At 34.8% G+C, this 26,461-nt stretch overlaps 1 protein-coding gene across 7 annotated transcripts in view; it reads left to right on the top strand.

The window, feature by feature from the left end:
• LOC105220869 (protein still life, isoforms C/SIF type 2) overlaps positions 1-26,461 on the top strand; it is a 297,627-nt gene that overhangs the window by 116,261 nt on the left and 154,905 nt on the right. For all 7 annotated transcript variants that reach the window (XM_011197409.3, XM_029046004.2, XM_029046005.2 and 4 more), the window contains exon 6: positions 2,829-3,029. In XM_011197409.3, coding sequence (XP_011195711.1) covers positions 2,829-3,029 — 201 coding nt within the window. The remainder of the gene's footprint in view (positions 1-2,828; positions 3,030-26,461) is intronic.

Genomic DNA, 26,461 nt, shown 5'->3' with positions numbered 1-26,461 from the left:
AAAAAACGAAACAACAACAATATGGCGGCAACAACTTACATCGAGCTTAAACGCGTAATATATCAGCAAACATCAGCCAGCAGCTGCAATCTTTCATTCAAGCATTCAAGCCAACTAATGCAGCTGGCGTGACTTTATGGCTTTGTTGTTGCCGTTGTTGTTGTGTTTCCATAGCGTAGAGAATATTTTCGCACATTCATAATGTGAGCACTCAGAGAGGTGGGTGGTTGTTGAGTTGTACAGTTGATAGTGAAGTGGTGTAGTGGAGTCTAAAGTAAGACAGACAGACAGACAGCCAGATAAACAGTTAGTCAAGAGTCAGCGCACTGCTGCCGCTGCTGCTGCGTTCAACTTTGCACTCAACTCTACTCAGCTATTCATAGGAAATGTAAAGGCATTTGTGGCTGGTGTGGCAACGACGATTGCCTTTTTTAGAGATTGCACGCTCATACCTCAACTGTGTGTGTGTACGTGTGAGGATAACAAGCAGGATAAACGGCGCAATAATAAAACAACCAGAAACACACACATACATACATATATACATGCAGTTATGTGAAAGCATTATAACAGCAACAATATGCAGCTAAATGACAGTCATGAAGGCGGCATGATTTATTATTAACAGTCAAACAAACAACAACAACACATACACACACACTAACATATAAAGCCACGTTGCATACAATTAGGCGCACAGACAGACGACAGACAGCAGACAGCGCCAACGACAAGCGCTGTGTGGAGTTGCAAAGCACCAGCGTGGGAGAGAAGGCTGGCTGCTCCCTCATAAGCTGCGCGAAAGCCGCTTACTTCAGCTGTCGCAGCCGCTGTCTCTGTTATTGTGGCATGAAGTGTACGCTTTTCCCGCAGGATATTTGCCTTACACTTCGTTTTTAAGTTGCCATGAAAGGGTGCAACACACACACACATACATATATACACTCATGTGTGTTTGTATTTGAGTTATGAATTCATATTTAAATACACACCTTTGTAGCCCCCCCTTTGCACTTATCTCTCTATGTGTGTGTATGCTTGGTATAAGCATATGTAAATAAGTCGGTGTCTACAAAGAGTCAGCGAGTAAGCGCCACATGCAACGCCTTATGCCTTGTGCACTCCTCTGCATTCATTGGCGTTAAATACATATGCAGAGATGCACTTAATTTGTTGTTTTTTTTTTTGTAATTTGATTGTTATCATTTTATCATCATTCATCGGATGTTATGTGGCAATCCATAATGTGTTAATAGGTTTGCTTCAGCTAAGCTGTGATGAGTGTACTTTAGAAATGTGAAGATTGAGGGTTAAAGGAGTGCCTGAATTTTCAGCTGTCCTTGTCGCAAAAATCAGCGCTTTAATAGTACCTAATCTTTCTTGCCAAACAAGGTTCACAAATTTTTACCAACTTTATCTTACCAATCTGGTTGTGTCTCTCTGAAGATCACTCTAAAAATCGAAATAAAGACACCCACACCTCTTTTCCAGCCAAACCCCGTGCAAGACCTCAGTAGACTCGGGTAAGACTAGAAACTTTCGAGTAAATTTATTAGACCTTCAAAAGCAATATGGCGGAATGAATTCTTGAACATTTCGAAGGCCTATCATTCTAAGCTTGTCGATACACTCACCGCCTATATCTTCTTCTGTCATGTTTTGACGAAGGCGTAAACTATTTTGTGGACTCGGGTCTTTAGAGAATTTGGAGTTCGAAACTGCGCGATACAGTTTGTAATTGGATTTCTACACATCCTCTTTGTAAAATGGTGGACTAGAAATTATCTCAAACTACCTTGAAGTTTCTACCAAGCCGGACTGACTTTTTAAGATAAAAAAACGAACTTTATACGTATAACCAGATCCACTTCCTCTTTGTGTTAGTGATGATATTAATCTTGGGTATGTTTGCTATTATCAAACGAACAGTCAGCGCACTCGCGGCACTGTTGACAGTCATAACTTTGAAGTTGTAGATACTTTCGTCTACTTGGGAACCAGCATCAACAACACCAACAATGTCTGCCTCGAAATCAAGCGCAAAATCAGTCTTACCAACAGGTACTTTAGACTGAGTGGACAATTGAATGTCAAAGTCCTCTCTCGACGAACCAAAATCAAACTCTACAAGTCGCTCATTATGCCCATCTTGATGTATAGAAGCTTGGACGATGACAACATCCGATGAGACGACTTTTAGAGTTTTCGAGAAAAAGGTTTTGCGCGAGATTTATGGCCCTCAGAACATTGGCAACGGCGAATACCGCAACATTGACATAGTTCAGTGAGTAATAAGACAGCGGCTACGATGGGTAGGCCATGTTATACGAATGAATGAAAACACTGCAGCTCTGAAAGTGTTCGATGTGGTACTCGCTGGAGGAAGCCGCGGTAGAGGACGACCTCCACTCCAGTGAAAAGACCAAGTGCAAAGTGACCTGACTACAGTTGGTGTTTCCAGTTGGCGACAGAGAGCAAGAAGAAGAAGTGAATGATGCGCTCTGGTGGAATCCACTATAATCGCGTAAGCGGTTCTTACGCTAATTGCTGGAAGCTATGATAAGAGCCAAGTCGCTGATGATAATCCTTAGTACAAATTTCCATTCTAATAAATTTAACCTTAGTTTCTGTCTGCAGATCCGAGTTTACAGCGGGAAGTTTACTAAACCTAAAATACTTTAACAAAAGAAGTTTAAAAAGTGCAGTTCTTAGAATAAAAAAAAGATAAATGATTATTATTATTGCAATTAACTCTTTATTATTATTAACAATTCCAAATTTTTCTATTGTTAATATTAATTACTAATAACAATTTCTCTCCCTTCCAGTCCTTGCTCACACACGTCTCACGGCCAACTAAGAACACTTTGAATAAATTGGGCGTCTTTACTGTATCCTCATTTCATGCATTCATATGTGCTCGTTCGCCATCATTGCTGAATAATTTATTGGCCGGACGTGGCGCTACCAAACGTCGACCACCGATGCTCTCGCGTTCGAATAGCGGTTCCAGTCGACGTTCAATGCAGGTAAGTGAAAGTGAATTTATTAGAAATATATTATATTATTACTTCATTAAGTAAGTGGGTTATTAAAAGACGGTTTAATAATAATCGTTTGGAGGCAATAATCGTTAGTAAACTGGATACTTTTACTATCATAACGGTATTAAAGTTATTGTATTATTTCACTATGAGTGGATCTTGCTGGCATTAATTAGCATAAATGGCTCTTCATGAGACCGAATATAGTCTGAAATATGAAAAAAGACCTACATTTAGCTGTTATTGCGAGACACAAGATCGTTTATCTCTTCCAGAAGATAAGTCCATCGAGAAAGTAAGAATTTTATAAAAATATTATTTGAAGGGCTTTAAACTGGGAGGCCGTCTGACTGTCCCAAACATGGGTGTAGGAGGCAAACATCGAAAATCTTACTTCTGCGTATATCGAGCGCTTATCGACTCTATGACTATCCGTTTTCTTCCCAAAGAATGAAGTTCTAAGTAGAACCGTTGGATATGCAGACCTTCTGAAAAAAATTTGTTAAGTCTCCGGTTGTAAAACTGCTTAAAAAACTGTAAATATACTCCTGTTAATATTCTGTTGATGATGTGGTAAAACACTTTGCACCTTGCGTTGCTTAAATGACTTATGAGTGAGAGGGTATGTATGTATGTGATTGGCATTGCAACCGTTTAGCCGGTTATAGCCGAATCGACGATAGTGCGCCACCTCTCTCTCTCCTTCGCAGTTCGGCGCCAGTTGGAGATCCCAAGTGTAACCAGGTCGCTCTCCACCTGGTCCCTCCAACGGAGTGGAGGCCTTCCCCTTCCTCGGCTTCCTCCGGCGGGTACTGCATCGAACACTTTCAGGGCTGGCTGTTTTCGTCCATTCGGGCAACATGACCTAGCCAGCGTAACCGCTGTCTTTTTATTCGCTATACTATGTCAATGTCGTAGTATAACTCGTACAGCTCATCGTTCCATCGTCTGCGGTATTCGCCGTTGCCAATGTTCTGAGGACCATAAATCTTGCGCAAAATTTTCCATTCGAAAACTCCTAGTGTCGTCTCATCTGATGTTGACAGCGTCCAAGCTTCTGCACCGTAAATCAGGACGGGAATGATAAGCGACTTGTAGAGCTTCATTTTGGTTCGTCGAGAGAGGACTTTACTGTTTAATTGTCTACTCAGTCCAAAGTAGCACCTGTTGGCAAGAGTTATTCTGCGCAGGATTTCGAGGCTGACATTGTTCGTGTTGTTGATGCTGGTTCCCAGGTATACGAAATTATCTACGACCTCGAAGTTATGACTGTCAACAGTGACGTGGGAGCCAAGACGCGAATGCGCCGACTGTTTGCTTGATGACAGGAGATATTTCGTCTTGTCCTCATTCACCTCCAGACCCATTCGCTTCGCCTCCTTATCCATGCGGGTATTATATGAACATAGATTTTTGAAACCGATTTCCAGAAAATTGTTTCGTTAGTCCATCGATGGACCTTTTTTAGTAAGAGACACCACGGAGTAGTCGATTCTCTTCTACTTGGAACATAAGTTACTGCATCATCATCATCATCATTGCCGGCTGTGGGTTTTGGTCGCGTCTATAAGCCTTCGCCAGTCGTCGCTGCATTGCGCACGACGGCGTCAATTGGGGATTTAAAGCATCGTCAGGTCCGCATGCACTTGATCCTTCCACCTGAGTTTCGGTCGTCCTTTTCTGCGTCGGCCGCCCGGGGGTACCGTGTCGTATATTTTACGCGCTGGAGTGTTTTCTTCCATTCGGGCGATATGCCCAAGTCATACATACTCATACAGCTCGTGATTCCAACGAATCCTGAAGTAATCTCCTACATCCATGCGTAAACCCATTAATCCTTCGGAGGATTTTTCTCTCGAAACCCTTCGGAGGACTATTCTCTGGAGTTCTTTTCTTTTTTGGTCATAGTCCATGCTTCCGTACCATACATCAGTATGGTTATTATGAGTGACTTATAGAGCGTTGTTTTAGTTTTCCGAGAGATGGCTCTGCTTTTTAATTGCCTACTCAGTTCGTGATAGCACCTTTTGGCAAGAGTGATCATCTAATTGATTTCGTGGCTGACGCCCTTTGTTGGTGTTTATGCTGGAACCTAGATAGACGAAGTATATTACTACCTCGAAGTTATAACTGCCTACAGCGACATAGCCTCCTAACCGCTGATATCATTTGCATGCTGGCAGGTGGTACTTCGATTTGCCCTCGTCCACTACTAGACTCAGTTGCTTTGCTTCTTTTTCCAGGCTGCACACACGGCCTGTTGTTGCTGCCGACAATGTCAATATTGTCGTCATAGGCCCATTACTACATCAGAGCTCTGAAGTGTTGATGTAACAAAAGTTGTTAAAAAAATACGAATTCCCTTCATTTCGAACCGAGTACCGCCGATCAAAGAGACTACGACAAGCGAAGAAAATAGTTTCACTAATTTTTTCATGGAATTACTTTCCAATTTGTACTTATCACCATCTACTATAAATAAAAAAATTAAAATCCGCTAGGTGGCGCTGTAATGATTATTAAATATTACTATAAAACGGCAAATTTAATGGGTGGTCATTTTATTATTTTTTTAATTTTTAGTAAATTAGAAAGTTGATAAAGAGAAAGCTTGCTAAAAGAGCTGTTCATAAAAGTCACGTACATTTTTTCTACCATATCGAGTAATTTATTGTATTTTCTGAAGCAATTTTCCACTTTCATTGTATTTTGATGCTGTTGTTGTTGTTATAGTGCTACATTTTGTGCAAACATATTGTGTATAAAGAATACATAAACTCATTGTTCCCACTTGATTTTAACACTTTTTCCACATTTCAACTCCCCACTTCAACTATGCATGCCTGTATGTATGTATTCCTTCATACTTGCAGTATGGTTACTGGTTTCTTTCTATTACCTCTACTCTTTAGTATACAACACATGTGTTTGCCTAATTAAATTTAGTTATAATGAATGACTGGAGACTTGACGTTTCCGAAATAAAAAGAAAATAAATTAATAAATGCTGGGGTATCTGATATATCTACATCTGGTATGTCCACATGTATACAAATGAGTCTTTATGCATACAAAAGGGCAAAAAAGTATTCAGTAGTGTGCTTTCTGAGCTCATTCAAATGCTGGATAGTATACTATTTAGCATGCTGACTTACCGCTTACTACAAGCTTAGTATACAGCATACAGCATACAGCTGACAAGCTTACAGTAAAGCGGCAATCTCTTCAGAGATTTTCTGCTTAACTTTTGGCTCTTGAAATAAAATTATACAAAAATACATTTTACTTTAATTATTGTATTTCTGCATGCCAGCTGTCATGCTTATTAGCCAGTTTAAGCACGTGCTACTAAATGCCAAAATGCTTATCTTATGCCTACAAATAATAGTGACAGTTCATATAGTATGCCAGTGCGTATACGTAACCTCAGTTGTGGATTTGTGATATTCGGAAAAAAAAAAAAATTAATTCTGTTTAGCAAATGCTTATCACGCTGCTTGTTACACTTAGGCTCAGCATTTGGCATTTTTAGTTTAAAACTAAATAAATAGATTTCCATAGAACTCTTCATTGAATTTGCGTTAACAAAACAAAAGCGCACACACACATACAACTATACATATACAAGCAAACAGACTAATGCCAGTGTTTATTTGTATGTGTGTGTGTGTGTGTGTTTGTGTTAGTTTGCCATTTTGGTTTAACAAATTTGTCGTTGCACGTACGCAAATTTGCATATTTCACTTTATAAGTGTCACTCTTTATCTGTAGCGCATGTAAATTTATGCAGCGCCAAGCAAAACAGCTGCCACGCCATGTAAGGCGTGTATTTGAATAAGTGTGTGTATATGTAATATAAATAAATATATGTGTGCGTGTGTGTGTGTGTGTAAACTAACCTAATTTGTAGCGCATTTGTTGGCGTTGCGTATGTGTAAACCCAATTTAATTAGCGCAACACAAAATCATAAACTTTCTCATATCAACAGCAACGCAGTTAATTTCAATTCGCAGAAAATTTAATAAAATTTCCGAATAATACAAATATATAAATGTGTGAATGTAGGATGCATACATTAGTATTAACTAGCCAACTTTAGTTGGTACGCTAATTAAGTTGTCGTGTTATTAGCTTTTATGGCGAGCGCGCAGTATACTATAGGTTTATATGCTTATATATATATATATGTAAATAAATATATAAATATTGAGTGAAATCAAATTTTGTGTATTTAGCTGTATTTTAACAATGCTCCAGTAGTTTAAATTAATCGCTTCCGAATTACCATTATAAATAAATTATAAGTAATTATTACTCAACTTTTTTTTTTTTTGTTTTCAATTACAAGTGAATTAACAAATTAAATTAGATAAATCAATTGTGCATAATACTATAATAGTATCTAGTAATAATAGAATTATTTAAATGCATAATCAATTAAAATTTAGTCGATTTTGTTAAACAAGAAATTTTCATGGCTATGCTGTTAATACTGTTTTCAGACAATAGCGAATTATTTTCATGAAATTTTTCTAACAATAAAATAATAAATTTTTGTTTTACAATTATAATAAAATCAATTGAGCAATAGTACAATAGACGAGTAGTATTCACAGTACCACACTCTAATTTTACTAAAACATTTTAGCAACACTTTAGTTCTCTCAAATACTTTCAAAATGTTACAACTAATTGAACGAAAAGTAATAAAAATCTGAAGAATTTTTTGTTTGATGCCCCTTTTGTAATATTAAATTTATTTGATCAATTTGATAGTTAAAAAATTTAAATAGCTGGCAACCCTCTTCAAAAAAGTATTTTCATAGAAAAGCTTCAACCTCTACGGTTGGATGCCTTAAAAATTTATTCTATCAATTTGTTTTATTTTAAATTTTCAACAGGTATAGGTATTCTCGTACATATATCACTGTTGTTGATAGTTCTGCGTTTATGTGGAAGTTTTACAGGTTTAATTTAAATGTTCTACCCAGACACCATACATAGGAGAGGGTATTATCAAATCAAGGACATTCGGAAATGATTGTCTTCTACTTGAAACATGAATTACCGCATCAGTCCTATCTATTATACGGCAGAAGCCTAAGTAAAGCTTCGGACTAACAAAAATTATTAAAAAAATACGAATTACCTTCAGTTCGAACCAGGTTCAAACCAGAGAGTCTACAACAGGCGAAGCAAATATTATATTAAAGAGAGATGATAAAGAGAGAGCTTGTTAAAAGAGCTTATCATAAAGGTTAGGTTAGGTTAGGTTTGTAGGCAGATCTCTGCAAATACAGAAGATCCATTGTGATACCAGTAAACTCCCGATGGATCAAAGACCATTACGATTCAGCAAAACGTTTGTTATCTGTTACGAATTTCTTTTTGCTAATGTCGATTTTAGCCAATTCGCTAGGATAGCCGAAAATTGGCCTTCTGAGTCTGGCAAAACTGTATAGTGGAGAAGGAAATGCTTAGATGATTCCACCTCGCCTTCCTCCATATAGTTTGGGGAACTTGCATCTGCTACGATCCTAAGTCTCAACGCATGGTAACCCATTGGATAATCTCCACTAAGCACACCAATGATCGCGCCGACATGGACCTTGCCCAGAGAAAGCAGTTGAAAGGAACTTTTACGCTCCACATCGGGCCAAAGGGCGTCGTCACTGTGCAGGTGCTGGTTGTTGACCAGCACTAGACGAGCTCATACGTAGTCTGCATGTCCAGCGCTCTTGCGCAGGTGGACCATGGACTACCAACCCGCTTCCATTCCGACGTCAATGTTGCTAGGGTACCCTCTCTTGCAAGCTTGTCCGCTTTACAGTTATCAACAATTCCGCGATGACCGGGTAACCACACGAGTGGGTTATCAAAATAACTAGAAGCTATTGATAAGGATCTAAAACACCCCTCAACTAGTCTCGATTTCAATGCTAGTATTGCCACTCTGCTGTCGGAGTGAATACATACCGCTCTACTTATCATAAAAGTCAAATATAAATATCTTATAACAGGTAATTTATCTTTACTGAGGCAGTGAACGTAAATCCAGCTGACACCTGTTTTGTGCTCCTACTGTATGATTTTTTTATTTTCAATTACAAGCTACAACCTATTTAAATTTGGGCCTCTTTCAATTTGTTTGAATTAAATTATATAAACAGGTGGCAACTAATACATGTTCAAATGTATAACCGACAAAAATCTAGCCCTATTTGTGTGATGCTCATATTATAATATTTACCTTTTTTTAGAAATTTTGTTGAATATATCTTTGGAAACAGGTGGCAACACTATTAAAAAATTCCGCGCATATATTGAACGGAAGTGTTTTTCGTGAAATACTCACAATGAAATATTTTTTTTTATTTCCTTACTTTGGTTGAATAAAATATTTAAAATGGGTGGCAACCCTGCTAAGAAAAACATGTTCAAATTCTAGCTTTCATGAACTTCTAGAGTTCAATACTCAAATTGCACAACTTCTAGATCCGACGAATGTTTTAACTTCTTAAATAGGTGGCAGCACTTCTCAAGAATATTTCTAAAAATAAATTCTATAACATTTGGCTTAAACACTTTTGTTGTGAAACAAATAATACAATCAAGTCAGTATTTTTTGGAAACTATATATATAATCTACAGTCAACTGGCACCCTCAGCTTCCTGTAGTTATCTCCACAGCTACCTTAAAGTGCTAATCTGACAAGCTACTCGAAAACTTATGAATTATCATTCAGAAAAACAAATAAAATTGTGCTCAAACCAAAAAGGTAAAAATTAAGTGAAATTCACCATAAAACACAATAAAAAACTTTATTCACGCACACACTCCCACACACCTCCACAAGGCAGTTAAAGCGAATGTCCAAAAAAATAAATGAAAATAAATAACATTTCAACACGACTTAATTGGAAAACTTTTATTGTTTTAAAATATGATTATCCATTGTAACGGCTAGCGGTGAATTATCAACCTGCACACTACGAACTGCAACAACAACAACGACTACTAAGCAGGTACGTGTGTGTTAGATTTATGTAGTAAAGCCATAACAACGCGGTCATATTGCCATAAAAGTAAATAAATAGAAGAGTGGGTGTGTCGCTTCTACGATATAAACGTGTATGTGTGTGTGTCGTGTAATCATTTTTACGTTGGTTAGCGCGCAGTCATTTCGAACAGTGGCAGCTGAACAAACTGCTCTGTCTCTTTTACATAATTGCTGTGCATCTGTGAGAGTGTGTGTGAGTGGCGTGGCATTGCAGCTTTACTTTTATTATTCCAGGTACCATGTACCTTCTAGTTTTTATTGCGATTCGCTTTTTAATGAATTTCTAAATTAAATTTTGATTTTTTTGCATTTATATTCATACCTTGGTCATTCGTTGAATGTTTTACAACATTTGATGTGATGTTTCGTTGGCATATCAGAGAGTTGAGGATAATATTTTTACAGTTCGAATTAAAAATTTTGTTTTTATTTATCCTAATTTCAAATCAAGTAACCTCGAAGTCTTATCATTATTCGTAGCATCAATAATAAAACAGTTGAGAATATTTTTGGAAAAGAATTGCCATATGTTATATATTTTTATTAAATTGAATAAAAAAAAATAATATTTTAGTACTAGTAGGAAACCCTCGAAGTTTGAAAGTGTTTACTGTTTTTAATATTTATGGAAGGGTTGCCACCTATTTATACTTTTCTTTACGTAATAAAATTATATAAGATTCATTATTTTCACATTAGTATCGAAATCAAAGCTTTTAAGAACGTGTAAAAAATATGTTTGGAGGAGTTGCCACTTATTTGAAAATTAGAGTGTAATTACTTATGTAAATTAATACAAAGATGAAAATTTCAATATTGATAACTAACTGAAGATTTTTAATTTATACAATATAAAATATTTTCAATTTTGAATAATAGTAGTGTTGCCACCTGTTTAAATTGTAGGTACTTAATAATAATAATTGCTAGCAAAATTGAATATTGATTGAATTCAATATTGGTATCTAACTAAAAGAGAACATTTACGATTGAAAATATTTTACAAAAATGTTGCCACCTGTTTAAATTTTGTGTATTTAATTAAAATTTAAATATTATTAAAATGTTAATACTGATATCTGCATCTATAGTTTTTTTTAAATATTTGCGATTGAAAATAATATAATAATATTTTCAGTATTAGAAGTGTTGCCACCTGTTTAAATTGCAGATATTTAATAAAATTGCTAGAAAAATTCAATATTGATATAGATAAGAACATTTTTGATTGAAAATATTTTACAGAAATGTTGCCACCTGTTTAAATTGTATGTGTTTAATAAATTTAAATTTTTAAAATATTAAAATTTGTAAATTAAAAGTTAGAAATATTAAATCATACATATACATATCTACAGTTTTTTAAAGAACATTTACGCTTTGAAAATATTTTTGTAAAATGTTGCCACCTGTTTAAAGGTTGTTTTTTTTACAAAATTACTTACTTAAATTGTTATTCACAAACTTTTACATATTAATTAGTTTACTGCTAACAGCCGCAAATACGCCCCTATATTATGTTCTATGTCTATATAACCAAGACCTCTCACTAATTTTTAATATATTTACTCTTAAGTGCTCCCAACCTCTAATACTGTAAGCAATTCATTGAAGTTTACACAACAAAAAATCACTTAACTCATCAGAAAGTAGAGATTTACACACCTACCCACATGAGCGCACACACTTACTACTTTGCTAACTTTTACTTAAAACTCGACTGCTTGTAATTTGTCATGTCCACTCGTAACATACACAGTAGGGGCATAAAGAGCAACATTTAATCACCTTTGCAATTGTACCTGTTGACCAGAGCACAGTTCCTGGCGCCAACTTCTGACAGCGAAGCATACACACACACACACTCAAATACTTAGCTGGTGCTCGTACTTAATAGAATTGTGTGGCGAGCTTGTAATCGCTTAAATACCAGCAGCAGCAGCGACAGCAGTAACAAAGCACACGGGAGTCTTTTTTTGCTACACATTGTTGTAGTTGCTTTTACCTAAGTATGTGTGTGTGTGTGTGCATGCATGGCTTAATGTCATGAGAATATGCAAAGTGAGTACTTACATTGATAACAAACATTGCAATTAAGCTGAGTTAAGCCGCCACACAACTGTACAACCCATCACACACACACACATATATAAATACTGCCGCTAGTGTGCAGTTAGTTCGCATATAAATGCTCAAGCACTTTATTATATGCAGGTAACAATTTAAAATAGTTTCAGCGAACTTTTACCATTGAAATAAATCAAGCAACTTTTTCACACACAAGCGCACATATATATAGACACTCTCAAACGGTTGGTCAACCACTTGGCTTGGTCTGAGTCCGTTGAATGGCGCACACACATTCGCACAAGTTAACTAAACTATTTTATTGTTTCATTTTATTTGCAATATCCGCATGTGTTTAGGTCAGCGTGCAGGTCGTTCGGGTCATTTGGAGGTGCTTTTGTTGAAATGTGGTGGATTTTTGCTTTATTTCACATAAACTTTGTACAAGCAGTTGTAGTTCCTAATTTGACCTCAACATTTTTTTTTTAAATACTCAATTTTATGATTTCCTATTTTAATTGGCCAATTTAATTTAATTTCAATTTGAAATTTGATTAAATTTTGTAAAATTTTAAATTTTATACTTTTGACCATCTTCCCCAAAAAAATGTATTTAACTGTATTTTTCAGGCTTCTTCAGCTTGTAAAATGTGTTTTTTGCACCAATTTTTCATTTGCTAACTTTAATTTATATTCCAGATTTTAATCAGGTGGCAACTCTTTCTTACAAAAAATGTTTTTTTTTTTTAATTTTTGCCACAATGTTTTTAATATATGCAGAACACTTTTTAATTTTTTATACAATTATTTTTAATTAGGTGGCAACACTACTCAAACATAAATTTAACCGCAAGCCTTCTCAAAGCTCTACAATTGACATGATAGCCAACGTATTTCCTATAACTTTTAAATTCAACGATTTTAAAAATTAAAACAGGTGGCAACACTTGAAATTTAAAATAATTATTATTCAAAAAATATTTATTCAAAGTCACAAATATGTCATCTGCATTCACCACACTGTCGCTCTCCACAATATATGTTACTCATACGCACTGTACCATCGTCAAATATTGCTCATACGCCCTGGCGATCAAATATCAATATTTAAATTTCATTGACTTTAAGGGGTTAGGGGTAGCCAGAGACACGAAAAAATGAGAATTTTCAGTATTTTTGTTTCCGCTATTAAATCATGTTATTTTACAAAAGTAATAATATGGGATTATTATACAATGTTTTGACTTAAAGTCACGAAAATTAAAAAAAAAAATTATAATTTCCAAAGCTATAGCTCTCTGTGTTGACCCAGTTTCAAGAAAAGGTTCTTGCGGTGACAATCATAAGTCCTTGGAGATTCATTTAAAATTAATCGAATAAAAAATTTTTTTTTATAAATAGATAATACTGGGAATGATCCAAACTTTTTTTTTTAATTAACAAAATGGCGGCCTCAGGGAATTTTTTTCTAGATTTTCTAGTTTTCGAGTTACAGTTGTCACCAGTTCAAAAAACTTAGTTTTGAGAAAAACGTATTTAAAGTTTGACACTAGGTGTTGAAGTGCCCGGCCGCTCGTTGGTATTTGTCGAATAACTCTAAAAGCAATTATCGGATAAATTTCAAATTTTCAGAGTATAGTTTTAAGATATTACACTTAACGGAAATGCAAAAAAAAAATTGATTTTTTGAAAGTCCTGATTACCCCTAACCACTTAATGCAATTTTAAATACTTTGTAACTCTTTTTTGTTGTTGTTTTAATATACACAAAGAGTTTTAGGTAATATTAAAAAGTTGTTTGAGAAAATTGTATACTAGCGCCTGTAGGTATGCTACAACTTTTGTAAAATTTCCGCTGATTAACTTATTTAAGATACAAAATGTGCCATAACACTAATTCTACCAATTTCATGCAATAAAAAATGACAAAAACAATAAATTCCGTATCGAAAAGTGCATAAATTTCACAAAATTTGCAACACAATTCGTTTCGCTCCAAATTAAATGGCACTTGAAGAAATCGCACGACAATTATTTATGGTTTGAAGTGATACTTTCGAGTCGAAGTTGTAGACGATTTCATTTAAGCATTATATTCAACTTGAAATTTAAAATCAATTTAAATGAATTTCAAAGTCTACTTTTAGGCGTGTGTACCAACAAATACCTACGACTGAGTGAACTTTGTAAAAGTGAAAGTTCAAAGTGCTTACTTTAAAGCTTTGTGTATTTCACTTCAAAAATCCTATTAATTGTGCATGTATTTCGCTTTCAAATATCCTTATGGCATAACAAACGTTCAACTAAAACAACAAAAACAACCACTGCTGCTTACCTAAACCTCAAATCTCTAGCCACCACCACCACTCCGTTTGTGCTGCTGCTGCTCATCCAGCACTTAACTGCTCACTGACTAAGAAAAAGATAATTCGATCAAACCGACCGACCGACCGACCGACCGAGCGACCGGGTGAGATGAAGCAAACAACTCACTGAAGAAAACATATTTTCGTGTGCAAAGACGCAGATAAAGACAGTGAGATGCCGCTATGCGTAATCTAATGGCAGGTTAAGAGAGTGATTCATGTCTATTTGGTTGAAATAAAAGATGGTGCTGATTAAAGCGGTACGGTTGTTTGTCTGTTTGTTGGTAATGCTATAAAGTATTTATGCCGTTTCTATATAGCGGTACATAAGCACATATAGTACTTTTCCATATACTTTCTCAAACAGAAATGCCTCGAAGTGTTTTTCGCATTTGAGTTTTGATAACGACTGCAAAGTTTTCAACAAAAAACAAGTAGAAAAAAAAAAACAAAAACAAAAACACCAAAAAGAACATTAATTTCACCGAAAAACCTCACAGGCCATAAACACATTTAAACGCTGCTAAGACGAGGCAATTTAGCAGCAAGCCTTTTGCCTGAGTTGCAGGCAAAAAGGTAAAAGTCATAAAAGCACAGTCCATAAAATGGGCATATGCCTATTTGACTTTAACTGTTGTTTGTAAAAAGTGCGAAAATTTCAAACAAAAAAACAACAACAAAAAAAATAAAACAAAAAAAATAAAAAACCAAAACTAAAGTGGAGTACCAAAGTAAGGCGCCGCAATAAAGAGAGCGAACGTTGAAAAAACGAGGCAGCAAAGATTTTTACGACTCGCTTGTGACTGCTTTCGGGTTTTTGCATGCTGCGCTGTGTGGAGCTTTTAAGCGGCAGTGATGCTACACACTCGAGTTCAAAGTTGAGAGTTGGTGCACACAGCAAGTAAGGGCGGTCTATTAGCGGGCAGTGGTGAATGTTTTACAGCAAAATAATTTTTTTTGCAGTTTTTTATTCAATTTTGTTAAAAATATAGAGTATATATAAATTAAGTAGTAACAGCCCCTATAATCGAGATATTCTCATTGGTGTAAAAGGGTCTTCTTACACCTTTAAGAGGTTAGAGGTAGTCAGAGACCCGAAAAAGTTCGAATTTTCAGTAATTTTTTTTGCTATTAAATCAAATAGGCATTATTACACATTGTTTTGACCTGAAGTCACGAAAATTTGAAAAAAAAAATTAATTAAAATGTTTTTAATAAAAAAACAATTTAAATAAAAAAAATTTATATATTAAAAAAATTTAAAAATTAAAAAAATAAAAATAATTAAATTTCAATAAAAAAATCATCATGAATCAACAATTCATCTAAAATTAATCGGATAATAAAACTTAGTTTTATAAATAGTTTATTCTAGAAATAGAAATCAAAAATTAACAAAATGGCGGCCTCAGGAAATTTTTTTCTATATTTTCGGGAGAAAATCAACAGTTAAATGGTATTAAAAAATCGAAATTTTTTAAAAAATTAGATTACTTCATCAGTCAACCTTGTTCACAGAATTATTTATAGGGATTTTTTGGCGAAAATGGTCAAATTGACGATTGTAGGTGACCATTATGGTTTTAAACAATTCAAAATTTACTCTAGCTACTCTTATCACAGCTGTCTCTATATTTGACGGAGATATATTTGAGTCCATTTTTTCCAAAAATTTTGAATTTCATAACACAGTTGAAAATCAGGTAACAAGAGAATTATAACTATTAATGATCCTTGAGAAGGTCGAGAGTATTTATAAAGGCAAATCTAAGCCAAAATTATAAAAACATATTTTCGGATTCATATTTGATAATATTATTATTTTTGAAGAACACAGTTATTTAAAACTTTACATTTCTTGTAAAAATTTCCAGTATAATTTTTCTTTCTGAAAAAAAAATAGCAAAAATATATAAAATGGTCGTTAAAGGGTTAAAATTTACTAAGAATATAATTATCTAAAATATAAATGATATAAGTCTTGAATCAAAAGAAACAGTCTATAACAACACTAAAAAATGTTGACGAAAAGGAAAATGTAGCCGAGACTTACTAAGTGTGGCTAGAGTGACTTTATTCGCCAGTGTTAATGTTTTTGGGATTTGAATGTTTCAATAGGACAGCTTAGCTTAGGTATACTGGTTGTCTGTCGACGCACTTCAACCTTTGGGAAGTCCATTGTGAATCATAGGAATCTCATGACATTATTATGTCCTCACTGCACCACACTGTGGTCTTGGTGTAGTTTTAGAATTTACAAAGTTTTAAATTTCTCGACATCAATCGGAAACATCGATCGGATAGTAGCTATTATATATACCTTCCAATACAAAGCCTTGCATTCGCATAAAAAATGTAGCAGTCTCTTCTTAATCTACTTCTTAGCAGCTTCGGCAGTAATAATTGTAAGTCACCCTCAGTCTGCTGTCCTGTCTTCCATTGAGCGCTCAACACCCCTTTTAAGGCTCAGTTACATACTTCTTTTAAAATTCAACAGTCGGCATGTGCGGCTCTTATTACACTCAGGGCACCTTTGTCTGCATGTTGAGCCAGTCAGGGATTGCTTTCACCGAGATTCAGCTATAACCACAACTTAGAGGCATACACATTGTCTATTTATCGCCAGGTGGTAATTATATGGCGCTATGTCCGGACATACGGTCGAAGCGATAAAACCTCCAATCCGAGCTCCCGTAGCTTCTGACGAGTCATCAACGAAGTGTGTGGTCTGGCGTTGTCCTAGTGGAACTCTACACCCTTCTCGTTGGTCAATTCTGGACGCTTCTGGTCGTGCTTCAAACAGTCCAGTTGTTCGCAGTAGATGATAGAATGAAGCGTCTGGACATATGGAAGCAGCTCATAATGGATGATTCCCTTCCAATCCCACCAAACACTCAGCAAAACAATCCTGGCCGTCATTCCCGGCTTGGTCACTTTGGGACGATTCACCGACCTTCGACCACGATCGTTTTCGCTTGATATTCTCGTATGTGATCCATTTTTCATCGCCAGTCACCATCCGCTTCAAAAATGGGTCGAGTTCGTTTCATTTCAGCAGCATATTGCAGCAGACCTTCGGTCCAGAAGATTTTTTGCGTCAAATCATGCGGCACCCAAACATCAAGCTTTTTTGTGTATCCAGCCGTCTGCAGATGGTTTAAAATGGTTCGGTGACTAACTCCCATCTCTTGGGCGATGTCACGAGATGCCACATGCCGGTCTAACTCGATGTTTTCCATGATTTGTTCGGTATTCGTCGTCACAGGTCTTCCTCCGGCTGGCTTATCCATGGTGTTATTTTCGCCTGCTCTGAATCGTCGAAACCATGCCTCCACTCTTCGAGGTGATAGAGTTCCATCCCCAAAACACCATTAATCTCACGGAACGTTTCTCTAGCGGATTTGCCTTCAATGAAGGACAACTTTAAACTAGCGCGAATTTCGGCGTTAGTGAACTCCATGTTTACACGTCTATAGCTGTTGAATGCAATATCCAAACTAATCATGCATAGCGTCGTTTTGTAGGTTATGTCAAGATCTGTCAAAGATGTATAGTATTACCAGGTAGGAGCTCGTGTAGCGCTTTATACATAGTCGCGAATTTGCCAAACTAATATTTTTATATTATGAAGAAAGATACTACTTTATGAGACTCACATGTACCGTTGAGCGTGGGTTTAAAGGCACACTCACATGCCCCATTTCTTTGAAACAACTCAACTGCTTAATGAATGTGAAAATTCGTATTTGCAAAATGTGCGTTAAAAAGGCAGCACAAGTGTGTCAAAAGCGCAAAGAAAGCGTTTCTTATCTAAGCAGCAAAAGACATTAGGGTTTGCCCGCAGGGAATTGTTAACGGAAATTGGTTGGCATTTCAACGCAGCCGAACACTTTTTGTGCCAAAGCAATTTACGCCGTTATTTCCGCACAACAACAAAAACGCAAATTTCTGCGCTAATAACAACAACAACGACACACTTCCAACGATTTGGTTGTAATGTAATAAATGTAGCGTTAGACAAATATTGCGCTTCCGCTACGTATAACGGTGTGAATGGTGAATGGTCATAATTTGCCACTAGAAAGAGTTGCTTTTTACTTGAAATATATGAAATAATAAATAACAGTTATTTTGTTCGAAATTTGCTAACACTTACGCATTTGCTAGCTAATGTATATGTTTGTTAGTGTGTATGGTTATTGTAATATATAAATAACCATACTGTATTGCTGCATTTAAATGTGGGTCAAAAATATAATTGGCTTTTATGCATTGAAATGGAATAAGTAACATTAAAACATTTTCAGCAGCATTTATATTTCAATTAAAAGCGCTGAAGTTGGCAAAATTGAAAATTTATGCATTCATGCGTATGCATATTTCAGCAAATAAGCACACACACACACACACAGCCACACAAGCATGCAATGAAATAAACCTCAGCCATTTAGACGGTGCGCTGCAGCGCAATGCCTAGGCAAGCAATAAAGCTGAGGGCCAATGCAAGCTAGGCAACTTTAATATGTACAAACATATATATATGTGTGTGTGTTTAATTGCTGGAGGACATAATAGCATGCCTGTGTGTGTGTGTGTGTATTTTTATTACAAGCGAAAAGCAAGCCAAAAATCAAATACTAGCACACACACACAAGCATACACTCTAGCACGAGCACATGTGAGTGCAATCGATACGATTGATTGCAATAAAATCGACTCGTTGGCCAAATGGCTGACTAAGCGTCCAGTTAGACTATTTGCTTTTGCGTATATGTATATGTATATATTTTTGGCCTTAAATGGTTGCATTTTTGTTAGCAAAGCAGAAAACTCTTGCAATTTTTAGCTTCTCTCTTATATATGCATTCGATTCGTACTCGTATATATTTTAAGCTTTTTTACAGTATTGTGCAAAATATAATTCTATAATTTATTTGTTATTAACAATTGTGATTTTGACAGGAACATTTTCTTGTACTCAAATGTGCAATGGTCCGAAGATTACTTTTCATAAAAAAAGAAGTCTAAACGAGTCATGTCCTAAAATCTGAGGCCTTTCAATCTCTCATTGAGCAATTATTTGATTTTATTATAAGCGATGTGAACGGTTGATTGGCCATGTATTATATTTATTAGCAATAGTTGTTAACTTCACTTTATAATCTGAAGTGACCAAACTGAAATGATCTTTCATAATACGTCGTAAAGTGGTTCCACTAATCTCAAAATACAGAGTAGGATGACTATTGTGTACCTTCTGCAAAATAATAGTTTAGGATGTTCACAGTTCGTTCCATAAATAAAGCGACCTAGAACACACTCGCTTTGAGACTTATTTACTATTATTTATACTCGAAATCCAGCGCAGAACCAAAAAGTGCTACTTTGGACTGAGTATTAATTGAAAAGTAAAGTCCTCTCTCGATGAACCAAAACCAAACTCTGCAAGTCGTTTATCATTCCTGTTCTGCTTTATGGTGCACAAGCGTGGACGGTGTCAACATCCGATGAAACGACGCTATGTGTTTTCGAGAGAAAAATTTTGCGAATTTTTTTCACTCCGTTGGAGGGACCAGGTGGAGAGCGATCTGGGATCTCCAACAAGCGCCGAACTGCGAGGGAAAGAGAGGAGGATAGCGCGCCGAAATCTACGAAAGCTTAGTATCACATAGTTATTTTCGACAATTTTTATATTCTTCAAGACTTTTATGTGAGTCGAGGCTTTTATGATTTGGCGATATTAGATGTAATATCTTTACCATATTTCTATTTTATGTAGATTATTCAGAAGAATCCTCTCGTAATCATTGAGCGAGCACATGTCGAAACAATTTTAAATAATATTTGTAAACGTAATAAGTCATATTTTTTCTTTCCATCAATACTGTTCTTAATAAATACTTACATATATATTTTACAGTAAGACTAAAAACTCATAACAGACTTTTCAGATCTTTTAAGGGGCTATACCAGTGTAATCTATGAAATGAATTAGGCGATTTTCGTGAATTTTTTAAAAAGAAAGTACTCGATCGAATGATTCGAATTTTTTTTGGACATAACAGACATACAAATATTGAAAAATAACGGAGTTATGGGCTGTCTTGGGAGGTGCCAAAACAGTCTCCTATTGCTAATATGATTCCGGCCGAATGAGTAGCTGAAACAAAAAACTTCAAAAAAGTTATTAAAGTTAAATATTTTTTCTGTACCATGACCTACAATATTTTAAAAATAAAAATGAAAAAATGTTGTTTTTTAGGTAAAAAATAGTCGTTTTTTAAATTCCAAATTGACAATTTTCAACTAATGAAAAATCGTAGGTCATTATATAGTAAATTTATTCAAGAATATTCAGTTTAAATTTTATGTCGATCGGTCAATTTCTCGTTGAGTTATGATGTCTGCAGTTTTGAGAAATATCTTTCGAATAAAAAGGTTTAAAGTTTCGACTATAGCGGCTTATGCCTTCCAGCGGTCGCTTTTTAGAACGTTTATAACGCTGCCATTCAAAAACTATTCCAGATACGACCTTACCGCTTTCACAAAACATTTTTGAAAGTAAAACTATCAAATAAGCAAACAAGAAAAAACTCGATTTTTTTAAAGAATCACTGGCGTAGCCCCATAAGTTTCAGTATATGTACATTCAGTATTCATATTTGTTCAACTGAAGCTGAATGATAGCTAAACAAATCATTGCGTAACAAACGCTTATAAAATTCAGTATGGAGTTGCCTATTTTTGGTATTTCCATCGAATAGATTATGATATTTGTGCATACATATGTGACAGGCAGTTTTTCTTCATATTTTGCTTGCTACAATGACCATGGTTAAATAAATACATATCTTTGTCTATATATACTTTTAAAACACAAATAAAATATAAATATTTACTATACTATACGTAGCTAAATCGATATAGATGCCCACAGATTCATATTTTCTACATTCCACTTCGGTAGAGTTCGTTATTTACTTTCAAATGAATTTGTAGAATGAGCTCTTCACAAATAGTAGAAATCTCGAGTTTATTTCTGTAAATTTGTGTAAATTACCTTTTCATATCGATTTGCATTTACTAAATTGTTGAGATTTTTGTTGTTTCGCATACATAAGTCGCTTTGACTGCATACTAGTTTGTATTCTATTACATTTTTCCAATTTAAGCAAATTCTAATATTTAACACAAATTTTGGAAATAAGAACATAAATAGTCATATATGTACATATATCTCTTCAAGCCAAAAAGCCTTTTCGCACAGGAGCTAATTGATCAATTAATCGGCCTTTGCTCGATTAAAGCGCTGATTTAGCTCGATTTATCATACAATTATCTACATTATTTTGTAAACGAATTTTAATCGAGTTGAAAATGAAATACAACTCTGCGGCAAAGAACGTATTTATTAGTAATACTACTCGACGGTAGACGTCGGTGCTGGAAATCAAGGTTGTGGTTATTGTGAAAATAACAATCAGCTGTTGAAACTTACCAACTTCTTATGAAAAGCAAAAACCAAAATGTATAACATCTGATCGATTATCGAGTAGCCGGCTGTGCGAAGGTCAAAAACGGGTTTCTCAATTAAAACTTTAATTGATCAATTAATTTGGCTATGCGAAAAGGCTATAAGCTACTTCGGCAATTAACATTCTAAGTGCAAAAATTACATATTATGTTGTTAAGTGCGTGATCTATTTACTTACTTTATTTCATTTAGTTGTTTTTAGTAATATCCATAATATCTTTTTCAAGTCATGTGATCTTCTGAGATAGTTAAATTAAGTACATGATAGATATGAATTGAAATCACTTATTTTCAGAACCGTGTCACCTTTTAGTAAACGTAGTCCTCTCTTTTGATTTTACTGAGATGTTCCGCACTCTGCCAAATTTTGGCATTAATACACTGAGTTTAAGGGGTCTGAGTTGAAAAAATTTACCTATTTCATTAAATTTCAATTTACTCATATTGCTTCTTGAGTTATCTGATGTAAAATAAAATAAAATAGTGATAGAATTCAATATCGTCTTCTATCAGAAATGAACGTGTTTTTTTCTTGAATGAAGAACTTATTTTAGTTTATGTTTCCAGTGGGACATAGTCATTACTCGATTTTCACAAGGTGGCTTGAAATGGTGCTTTCGTTGTTTTTTGTTAATATAACTGTGATCGTATGATATGAGATATGTTCAATAAACCCTTCAGAGAGCGAGATCTTACCAAATTTTTAATGAACCCAAAATCACATATGTGCCTATATCTCCCTGTGCTCGCAGTAAAAGGTTTACGTTTCACTGCTTGATAGGTTACAGAGATACTCAATGTTTTTTCGAATATGTAACACCATTTTGTGGGTGTGACAGTGTTCCAATCAAGTAGTCTTACCATTCTATTACGACTTTCCACTGTATTCGTTCGATAAATTTGATATTTATTTACTTGTTTTCTTACCATACTAGATTAGAAGAATCCTCTGATTTGATTGAGATTGTACCACTATTGCTATTAAAAATTAAATTTTTGGGGCCAAACTAAATTAAGGGTATATAACTGTATATAAAGTTAGAATTATCAAAAAAATCGATTTTTTTTTATTCAATTCTCTTAATGTACATATATTTAAGAATACACACAAAAAATTTCATATCGTTCCGGTGAATATTTTCAAAGTTACAAGGAAATGAAAAATTTGAAAAGGCGTTTCAGAGTGCTTTTAAGTAAAAGGACCAAACTTTAAACGCGTTTTTCTCAAAATGGTGTTTTCAAAGTCGGTGACCAACATTACTCGAAAACGGCTAGACCGATTAGTCTCAAATTTTGACACGACCTTCTTACATATATTTTTTAGTAATTAATCGTAGATTTTTTCTCTCCGATAAATATTTTTTTTATAAACAATTTAAGGCCGAAATTTCGGTGAAAAATCGATTTTTTTTTTGAGAAACCGCCATTTTGCCAAAAAAAATTTATTTTGCTTATTCCTTCGATTAATTACTAGATTTAACATTATTTTAACGAAATCTGTTTGGTTTTTTAATTTCGGATGATCCAGTTCCGAGATATAGTGGTCACCGCAAAACGTCTTTTTGAGAGGAGCTGGAGATCAGCTGTAGCTCTTTTTCAAATAAATATTTTTACTAAAACTAAGTCTTAAAATACAGTTAAAAGTACCATAATATGTGTATAAATTTTTGGATCAATAAATTAAAAAGTTTTCTCAGAAAAAATTCTGGAAAATTCGCTTTTTTTCGGCCGTCTAACTGTATATAACCCCTTAATAAGTTAAAATTTGAGAAAAAAATATTTTCATAATAAATCTAGAGATCAGCATGATTACCTCTTGCTATGACTAGAGACTGGAATCGTTCTAAAATTGGCAATATTCACCTTTAATTTTTTTTTAATCGCCATATATGACATTACTTTATCCTTTTAAATCTACACCAATTACATACAAATAGCGCATTTCATTTTATTGGAGATTATTTACATTTTTGTAAACGTATAAATGTATAACCGCCCAAAAAATTACATGCCTCCGGTGCAACGGGCGTCAAAGGCGTGTGAAGTCGCGCCATAAACAGCGACAGCGTAGGGCGTTGCAAGTGTGGCATGCAATAAATTTAATATTTAATGCCACCAACAAAAACAACAAAAACTAAAGCGCAAATAATCGCTGTGTGTACGAAAGCGAGTAAAGCCGGCGAAACACGACCGATTATAACGGTAATAAAAGCCTTGGTTGACTGTGGCAAATGGTAAATAAATAGATTTTCGTTTATTAACGAATTTGCATAAATTGCATAAAAGAACGCCCTCAGCGCCGTCGACAGTACATTTGATTTGAATTCAGCTACATAGCACAACATAACATAGTCATGGCATCGCATGGCATAGCATTCTATTTCACATTTCACTTTGTTTTTGCACTTTTATTTGCGCGACCAAATGACAGGCTTTTGTTGTATTTGGAGTAAATTGCCACAAATTGCCGATAAGCACGTTGAGCCATTCAATCACCCACACACACACACACACATATGAATATTAACTGTAATTGCTTGTGTGTTTGTGTATGTGTGTAGATGGCGCTGTTGTAAATCAGCAAACACTTTTCATCAATTTATTTACACGCAAATTCCGGCACACAATTTCACATGTATTGTTAATTGTTGCATGCCACATGCCACATGCCACAAGCGACACGCACACACACAAAACTTCAATTGCCTCGGTAAATGTTATTTGTTATCCTTGTGTGTGTGTGTGTGTTCACCTCATTTGCTCGTGCGATTTGCGCATTTTTGAGTGGAATTTTCGCCCAAATGACTTTCCAAGTCTAATATTGGGTTTGCTGCCTGCCACACAGCGCTCACAGCGCTGCGTGTTTACTAAGTGCCACAGCATATTATTTGCGTACATTTATGCACAGTGACAGTTTTGCATGTTTTCACTTACTTTCGACATGACAGCAACAACAATAAGCACAACTACAATTACAAAAGCGCTTTTTATTTGTTTGTGTAGCCATTGAAAATGTCGACACAGTCAAATTGTTGCGTGTAATTTACTATACGTTTTAGTATAAATAAATAACGGTAATGTGTTTTCTCGAAAAAAAAGTATTTTTTTATAACTGAGAAGTGCCTATAATTACAAATTCATTAATTTTTGAGCTCATTTTCGCTTCTAATACATTCTCAGTATAACTACAACTATGAACGATTATGAACAAAACCACGTGATACGGAAAACAGACTTGTTCTAGTTACAGATCAAGATATAAAAATATTAAATATAGAATTTTTATATAGACAACACCATAACACAGTAAAGACCACCTTTCGAGAATCCACTATAATCTTTTCCACATAAATATCTGCTGTAGACTCTCTGGTTGGACAATAGCTTCGAATTTTAAGGGGTTATATACAGTTAGGCGGCCGAAAAAAAGTGAATTTTCCAGAATTTTTTCTGAGAAAACTTTTTAATTTATTGATCCAAAAATTTATATATATTATGGTATCTTTTAACTGTATTTTAAGACTTAGTACTAGTAAAAATATTTATTTGAAAAAGAGCTACAGCTGATCTCCAGGAGCTCCTCTCAAAAAAGACGTATATCTCGGAACTGGATCATATGAAATAAAAAAACCAAACAGATTTCGTTAAAATAATGTTAAATCTGGTAATTAATCGAAGGAATAAGCAAAATAAATTTTTTTTGACAAAATGGCGGTTTCTCAAAAAAAAAAAATCGATTTTTCACCGAAATTTCGGCCTTAAATTGTTTATAAAAAAAAATATTTATCGGAGAGAAAAAATCTACGATTAATTACTAAAAAATATATTTAAGAAGGTCGTGTCAAAATTTGAGACTAATCGGTCTAGCCGTTTTCGAGTAATGTTGGTCACCGACTTTGAAAACACCATTTTGAAAAAAACGCGCTGCCGCTCGGACCTTGTACTTCCAAGCACTCTGAAACGCCTTTTCAAATTTGCTTGTAACTTTAAAAATATTCACCGGAACGATATAAAATTTTCTGTGTGTATTCTTAAATATATGTACATTAAGAAAATGAAATAAAAAAATTCGATTTTTTGAAAATTCTAACTGTATATAACCCCTTAAACCAAACGCATTATTAAAACCCATAAGCTGGTTGGTTGGCAACCTCACCAAAATCTACCACAGCATATCTCAACTAACTTTTTTCGATGATGGATTTTATTAGAATATTGAGCAGCAATATCATTTTAACATCTCTTTTGACTTCTCACAAAACCTTATCATACAAAGTGAGGTATAAAACCATTTCGTTTTAAAGAAAATTTTTTGGACAAATTTAAGAGTTGCTATAGTCATCCAGCAAGATACGCCCTTAATAGGGATCTTCTAACTTTCCGATGTT

This window comes from Zeugodacus cucurbitae, chromosome 4, assembly GCF_028554725.1.
Source record: "Zeugodacus cucurbitae isolate PBARC_wt_2022May chromosome 4, idZeuCucr1.2, whole genome shotgun sequence".
NCBI classification, from domain to species: domain Eukaryota; kingdom Metazoa; phylum Arthropoda; class Insecta; order Diptera; family Tephritidae; genus Zeugodacus; species Zeugodacus cucurbitae.
The sequence above is the reverse complement of the archived record's forward strand: the minus strand, read 5'-3'. Positions and strand labels throughout refer to the sequence as shown.